This window comes from Salvelinus sp. IW2-2015, unplaced genomic scaffold (assembly GCF_002910315.2).
Source record: "Salvelinus sp. IW2-2015 unplaced genomic scaffold, ASM291031v2 Un_scaffold1621, whole genome shotgun sequence".
Taxonomy (NCBI): domain Eukaryota; kingdom Metazoa; phylum Chordata; class Actinopteri; order Salmoniformes; family Salmonidae; genus Salvelinus; species Salvelinus sp. IW2-2015.
In genome coordinates, this window is record NW_019943039.1 from 80,109 (window position 1) to 88,125 (window position 8,017).

The window sequence follows — 8,017 nt, forward strand, 5'->3', positions numbered from 1 at the left end:
CCCCAGGGAGAGGAGATGGCTTTCTTCATTTTCTGTTGCGCTCCATCTCCTAGTTCGTTATCTCTTCCTCTGGTTAGTTTTGTTAGCTCCTTCCCCCAGTGTTTAATCGCAGGGACAATGCTAACACTTCTGCCCATGAAGGATGAAGATTTCCTGCTTCTGAACACCATCCTCTGTTACCCGCAGACGCTGCCTGTTAACATCTGTGTCGCTTGTTACAGGAGTGTGCGGTCACCAAGTATAAAACATATATATATATAAACTCTAATCTTGTCTCGGAATAAGGGGAGAAAGCAGTATTATTGTGGTCGTCTGCGACGACTGTCCCCCAAACAGTTTCAGTAGGATCGTGCCGATGCCTGTGCATGTTTTTATAATAGGCTCTTATATGAATAAAACGTTGGTTGGTTTTGTATCTTCTTCCAGAGAACCACATTCTGGAGGATGTCACCAAGTGTGTGATAGCGCTGCAAGGAGAAGGATGTGGACGGGTTGGATCGTACGGCGCGCCATCCGTGCGGCGCGCTGCCAGGGTGGTCCATGTGGTCACTGTGAGATGGACAACTATCGAGCCTGGAGTCTAACAGAGAAAGGTTCTCGAGGCCACCAAGTCCACTAACACAGGTAATCTCTCTCTGGCTAGTCATAGCACAGGTAACATCTGTCTCTGCTAGTCCTAAACCAGGTAACATCTGTCTCTGCTAGTGCACTAACACAGGTAACATCTGTCTCTCTGCTATCACTACACAGGTCCATTCTGTCTCTCTGCTAGTCACTATACACGGTAACATCTCTTCTCTTGCTAGTCACTAACACAGGTAACGTCTGTCTCTCTGCTACTCACTAACACAGGTAACATCTGTCTCTCTGCTAGTCACTAACACAGTAACATCTCTCTCTGCTAGTCACTAACACAGGTCGTCTGTCTCTCTGCTATCACTAACATCATTGTTCTCTCTGCTAGTCACTAACACAGGTAACATCTCTCTCTGCTAGGTCACTAACACAGGTAAATCTGTCTCTGCTAGTCGCTAACACAGGTAACATCTGTCTCTGCTAGTCACTAACACAGGTAACTCTGTCTCTCTTGCTAGTCATCTAACACAGTAAACCTGTATCTCTGCTAGTCACTACAAGGTCATCTGTCCTGGCTAGTCATAACAAGGTAACTCTGTTCTCTGCTAGTCCTAACACAGGTACCATGTCTCTCTCTCTCACTACAGGTCACTCTCCCTGTTTCAGTTTTCATACACTCTGTTCGTCTCCTGCTAGTCACCGACACGGGTAACAGATAGTCCTGCAGCTTTTTGTATTTTCTTCATCTTTTCCTATCCATCCATCTCTCTACCCTCTCTTCTAACTCTCTCTCTCTCTACCCTCTCTACTCGCTCTACTCGCTCTCTACCTCGCTCTACTGCCTCTACTCGCTCTCTACCTCGCTCTCTACCTGTCGCTCTCTCCCCGCTCTCTACCTCGCTCTCTACCTCGCTCTCTCCCTCCGTCTCTACCTCTCTCTTCTACGCCTGCTCTCTACCTCGCCTCTCTACTCCTCTCTACCTCGCTCTCTCTACCGTCGCTCCTTCTACCTCGCTCCTCTCTACCCCTCGCTCTCTCTAACCTCGCTTCTTCTACTCTCGCTTCTTCTACCTCGCTCTCCTACTCGCTCTCTCGTACTCGCTCTCTACCTTTCTTTCTACCTCGCTCTTATGCTCTCTTACCGTATCACTGCCTTACTCGCTCTTCTTACTCGCTCTCTCTACCTCGCTCTCTCACTGTTGTACTCGCTCTTGTCTCGTCTCTCACCTCGCTCTTCCTTGTCGATCACTACGTCTCCATCGTGCGACCTTCTTAACGCATCTTTTATTTCTATGTAACAGTGCTCAGATAGTAAGTGTATTGACGGGCACCATGTCCATAAAGCCTTCTATAATCACTACAGCTATTACTGTCAGATAGTAAGTGTATTGACGGGCACCATGTCCATAAGCCTTCTATAATCACTACAGCTATTACTGTCAGATAGTAAGTGTATTGACGGGCCCATGTCCATAAAGCCTTCTATAATCACTACAGCTATTACTGTCAGATAGTAAGTGTATTGACGGGCACCATGTCCATAAAGCCTTCTATAATCACTACAGCTATTACTGTCAGATAGTAAGTGTATTGACGGGCACCATGTCCATAAAGCCTTCTATAATCACTACAGCTATTACTGTCAGATAGTAAGTGTATTGACGGGCACCATGTCCATAAAGCTTCTATAATCACTACAGCTATTACTGTCAGATAGTAAGTGTATTGACGGGCACCATGTCATAAAGCCTTCTATAAATCACTAAGCTATTACTGGCTCAGATAGTAAGTGTAATTGACGGGCACCATGTCCATAAAGGCCTTCTATAATTTATCAAAATCTTATAGTACTTTTACAGATAAGTAATAGTAATACAATTAAAATTTTTTTCACTACACTTTACTTGTCAGATAGTAAGTGTATTGACGGGCACTGTCCATAAGCCTTCATATACAGCTATTACTGTCGATAGTAAGTGGTAATTGACGGGCACCATGTCCATAAGCCTTCTATAATCACTACAGCTAGCTAGGCCATTAACTATTCATGGCATCTGCTTTGTTTTTCAGGATTAAAAGGCAACTGACAATCTTTGTTTTCTTATTGGCGAGTCGAGTTTAGCTGGCTTGTTGATCTAAAGAAAGAATCTCATTGAATATTCATTTGCAATTGTGGAGGCCTCTTGAGTGTGTGTGTATTGGTTTTATGTAATAGCACCCTTTGATGGTCTGTCACCTTGGGTCTGTATCAAATGGTGGATTAGGGGGGACTGGGAATCAGTAAGACTACGGCTCCAAATGAGCTCCCTGCAAAATGGCTCCCTATATGTGACTTGACTGCCTTGATTCAGTCTTATGTAGCAAAATTAGAAATAGTTTTTTTTACATTGGTTAAAAGCAGAGACACAGAGCTACAAAATGGTATATCATACACTACATTTGAGGAACAATGGGAACGTAATTCTGCTTTGAAAGTTGATBAACTTGTAACCTCACTTTTGAGAAAATGGCCTTTGAATGTTTTGACACCTACTGGAGAGCTCTTCTTTGTCTACACCCATTCAGCATCGTTCACACCCTCTTAAGCTTTAGCCCCACCCATCTCCAACGGTCGATTCGACGGCTCTGTCTAACAACAGCAGTCAAGCACCCAAGCTAACTTGCTAACTACTTCCAGACACAAATGAGAGAACAGCTCACTGAACATTACTCGCCCTAGCAGAGCTGGTTAGGCTGTTATGTTATCCAGAGCGTTGGTGACTGCAACTGTGCTGTCAGATTGTCAGTTCGTAAATTCAGAGCGTTTTGGCTCTCGGAGCGTTCAGAGAGCACACTGGACGCTCTGGCCGTTGATTAGGGTTGATCCGAGTGTTCTGGCCTCACAACGGCAGTCAAGCACCCTGGCTAACGTTGGTTAGCTTGCTAGCTACTTCCAGACACATAATGAGAGAACATCCCACTCTGACCATTTTACTCCCCCTATCAGAGCTGGTTAGGCTGTTTTCATGTTATCCAGAGCGTTGGTGACTACAACTGTGCTCCTGGCAACGATTTAATTACACTTTTTTGCCGAAGTTTACTGACACCGGCCATATTCCATGGGTGTTGAGCGTTCGTAAWTTCATAAGTTATTCTCCWCTCAGGCACACTCAGACGAGAGTGCTCTGAAATCGGAGTAGATGGCCAGACTGAATTTACGAAGTCACCCAAAAGGGTTACTTTTGCATAGGTGTGGTCTTTTTGTTAAGACATGTAGCTAGCTAGCTAGGTAAACAATGAACCATAATCCCAACTCATGATGCTACTACCCTGAATGAATCTGCAGGTAGCTAACCACCCAGGTTCAATGTTAGCTAAATAACTTTAGGCTATAACTAGCCAATCAAATGGCTCTGAGATACGAATAATAAGATCATACACGTAACGTTAACTAGCGAGCCAGACAGCTAACATTAGCTAGTTAGCTAACCGTACACTTTAACTTGAAATGAAAACGACTGTCAAAATTAGACGTGTAATATCAGAAAATGTAGTTAGCTACACTTTCTTACCTGTATACATCATGGTTGGACGCTTCTCTCTGTCACGGACGCCGCGGTTGTCCTTTAGTTTGAAGATGTAATCCGGAGACAGGTGTTTTCTCCYTCTCCTTAGCGATCAGACTCTGATTCCACTGATTTCAGAACTCGGTCGTCCAGAAAGTGGAGAGCAACACTGATGCAGTTCTACTACGTGATATCTTTATTAAAAGTTAGAAAGGATTACCTACACATACTGACCCGCTCATTTTATAGACAGAAACTTCCTACATGGTAGACCAATCAGAACTCATCTCTCGGCATGTCCAGCCCACTCAATATCTCAGCCAATCATTGCTAGCGGGACGGTTGTTCACTTTTTCTGTGCCTAAACCAACTAGGCTCGTAATTAAAMAATTTTATTAGTATTTACAGATGGCATACAAGTTTTTTGTTAAGGCACATGAAAGTTCACATGTTCCAGAATGCATTTCTGCCCAAAAACTAATTTTGATWAAAAAAAAAAGATTGTTCATATGGCTTTTGTGTTATGTAGTGATCCGCAACATAACACCCCTAGTTTCCTGAAACGGGTCACATGACCCACCACCTGGTTTGGTCGTATGCAGCAAAATTTGAAATCGTTTTTTAACATTGGATAAAAGTAAAGACTCAAAGCTAGACAATGGTATATCATACACTGCAGTTGAGGAACAATGTTAGCTGTGGGCTGGGTAGACTGTTGTTAGCTGTGGGCTGGGTAGACTGTTGTTAGCTGTGGGCTGGGTAGACTGTTGTTAGCTGTGGGGCTGGGTAGAACTGATTGGTTAGCTTGTGGGCTTGGGTAGCTGGTTGTTAGCTGTGGGCTGGGTAAACTTGTTTTGTTAGCCTGTGGGCTGGGTAGACTGTTGTTAGCTGTGGGCTGGGTAGACTGTTGTTAGCTTTTGTGGTGCTGGGTAGACTGTTGTTACGCGGGGCCTGGTAGACTGGGTTGTTAGCTGTGGGCTGGGTAGACTGTTGGTTAGCCTGTGGGCTGGGTAGACTGTTGTTAGCGTGGGCTGGGTAGACTGTTGTTAGCCTGGGGCTGGGTAGACTGTTGGTTAGCTGTGGGCTGGGTAGACTGTTGTTAGCTGTGGGCTGGGTAGACTGGTTGTTAGCTGTGGGCTGGGTAGACTGTTGTTTAGCCAACGGGCGCTGCGGTAGACTGTTGTTAGCCAGTGGGCTGGGTAGACTGTTGTTAGCCAGGGGCTGGTAGACTGTTGTTAGCGTGGCCTGGGTAGACTGTTGTTAGCCGTGGGCTGGGTAGACCTGTTGTCTAGCCTGTGGGCTGGGTAGACTGTTTGTTAGCTTGTGGGCTGGGTAGACTGTTGTTAGCTGTGGGCTGGGTAGACTGTTGTTTAGCTCAGGGGCTGGGTAGACTGTTGTTAGCCAGGGGCTGGGTAGACTGTCTGTTAGCCAGGGGCTGGGTAGACTGTTGTTAGCCGTGGGCTGGTAGACTGTTTGTTAGCTGTGGGGCTGGGTATACTGTTGTTAGCTGTGGGCTGGGTAGACTGTTGTTAGCTGTGGGCCTGGGTAGACTGTGTAGCCGTGGGCTGGGTAGCACTGTTTGTTAGCAGGGGCTGGGTGACCTGGTAGCTGTGGTGTAGCTGTTGTGCAGGGCTGGGTAGACTGTTGTTAGCTGTGGGCTGGGTAGACTGTTGTTAGCTGTGGGCTGGGTAGACTGTTTGTTGGCTGTGGGCTGGGTAGACTGTGTTTGGCTGTGGCTGGGTAGACTGTTGTTAGCTGTGGGCTGGGTAGACTGTTGTTAGCCAGGGGCTGGGTAGACTGTTGTTAGCTGTGGGCTGGGTAGATTGTTTGTTAGCCAGGGCTGGGTAGACTGGTTGTTGCCGTGGGCTGGGTAGACTGTTGTTCGCCGTGGGCTGGGTAGACTGTTGTTAGCTGTGGGCTGGGTAGACTGTTGTTGCTGTGGGCTGGGTAGACCTGTTGTTTAGCCAGGGCTGGTAGACTGTTGTTAGCGCAGGTGGCTGGGTAGACTGTGTGTTAGCCAGGGGCTGGTGTAGCCTGTTGTTAGCCGTGGGCTGGGTAGACTGTTGTTAGCCGTGGGCTGGGTAGACTGTTTGTTAGCTGTGGGCTGGGTAGACTGTTGTTAGCTGTGGCTGGGTAGACTGTTGTTAGCTGTGGGCTGGGTAGACTGTTAGCCAGGGGCTGGGTAGACTGTTGTTAGCCGTGGGCTGGGTAGACTGTTGTTGCTGTGGGCTGGGTAGACTGTTGTTAGTGTGGGCTGGGTAAGACTGTTGTTAGCTATGGGCTGGGTAGACTGTTGTTAGCTGTGGGCTGGGTAGACTGTTGTTAGCTGTGGGCTGGGTAGACTGTTGTTAGCTGTGGGCTGGTGTAGACTGTTGTTAGCCGTGGGCTGGGTAGACTGTTGTTAGCGCAGGGCTGGGTAGACTGTTGTTAGCCAGGGGCTGGGTAGACTGTTGTTAGCCAGGGGCTGGGTAGACTGTTGTTAAGCCAGGGGCTGGGTAGACTGTTGTTAGCCAGGGGTGGGTAGACTGTTGTTAGCCAGGGGCTGGGTAGACTGTTGTTAGCCAGGGGCTGGGTAGACTGTTGTTAGCTGGTGGGCTGGGTAGCTGTTGTTAGCTGTGGGCTGGGTAGACTGTTGTTAGCTGTGGGCTGGGTAGACTGTTGTATAGCTGGGGCTGGTAGACTGTTGTTAGCAGGGGCTGGGTAGACTGTTGTTAGCTGTGGGCTGGGTAGACTGTTGTTAGCTGTGGGCTGGGTAGACTGTTGTTAGCCGGGGCTGGTAGACTGTTGTTAGCCAGGGGCTGGGTAGACTGTTTTTAGCCAGGGGCTGGGTAGACTGTTGTTAGCCAGGGGCTGGGTAGACTGTTGTTAGGCTGTGGGCTGGGTAGACTGTTGTTAGCTGTGGGCTGGGTAACTGTTGTTAGCCGTGGGCTGGGTAGACTGTTGTTAGCAAGGGGCTGGTAAGCTGTTGTTAGCCAGGGGCTGGGTAGACTGTTGTTAGCTGTGGGCTGGGTAGACTGTTGTTAGCTGTGAGCTGGGTAGACTGTTGTTAGCTGTGGGCTGGGTAGACTGTTGTTAGCCGTGGGCTGGGTAGACCTGTTGTTAGCTAGGTGCTTGGTAGCTAGGGGCTGGTTTGTGCATTGGTGTCAGACCTGCCGTTCTGTAGCATGGCATTTTTCGAAATGTGTATTTGCTGAGTACAGTCGATACTGCTGCATGTGGAGTTTGCGTGACATTTCATCCCTTCTTTCTCCCACCTCCACCAGTCATGCCCAGGTTCACAGAGCAGGTGGAGGCAGCGGTAGAGGCTCTGAGTGCCAACCCCACCCTCCCCGTTGACGAGAACGAGTTCATCGACGCCTCTCGTCTGGTCTACGATGGAGTCCGCGACATCCGCAAGGCCGTGCTGATGATCAGGGTGAGTGTCGACACACTAGACACTACGTCGTGCACCATTTAATGAGACCCAACTCTCCTTTACGGCTACCGAAGGGGACTGGGGGTGTCCAGTGAACCGGAACTTCCTTTACTGTTGACATGATCGGGGGAGTGTACACACTGAAGACACCCAACACTACATCGACACGTGCACTATTGATGAGCCTCTCCTTCATGTCTCAATCACCTATGTCCATGTCAGGGGTTTAAGTTTTTAACTTAGATATTTGTACCCGTTACTCTCCTCCTTAATCCAACATTGTGAATGAGGAGAGAGGTGCACTAAGCTCCTCGTGTTAGTCTTGTCTTCTCTCTGGTCTTTCTTCGCCGCCCAACTGTCAGTGGTAGACGCAGTTCTTTCATGTTTTGTATGCGCTGAGCATAGCAACGGCTAGCTTTAACATCGGCTAGCTTTAACATCGGCTAGCTTTAACATCGGCTAGCTTTAACATCGGCTAGCT

The 8,017-nt window shown here is 47.9% G+C and overlaps 1 protein-coding gene across 1 annotated transcript in view; it reads left to right on the plus strand.

The window, feature by feature from the left end:
• The window catches only part of LOC112071482 (catenin alpha-1-like), a 96,833-nt gene that overhangs the window by 9,276 nt on the left and 79,540 nt on the right, over window positions 1-8,017 (plus strand). The window contains 1 exon segment of the mRNA XM_070439415.1: window positions 7,385-7,536. Within this exon segment, the coding sequence (XP_070295516.1) occupies window positions 7,385-7,536 (152 nt within the window).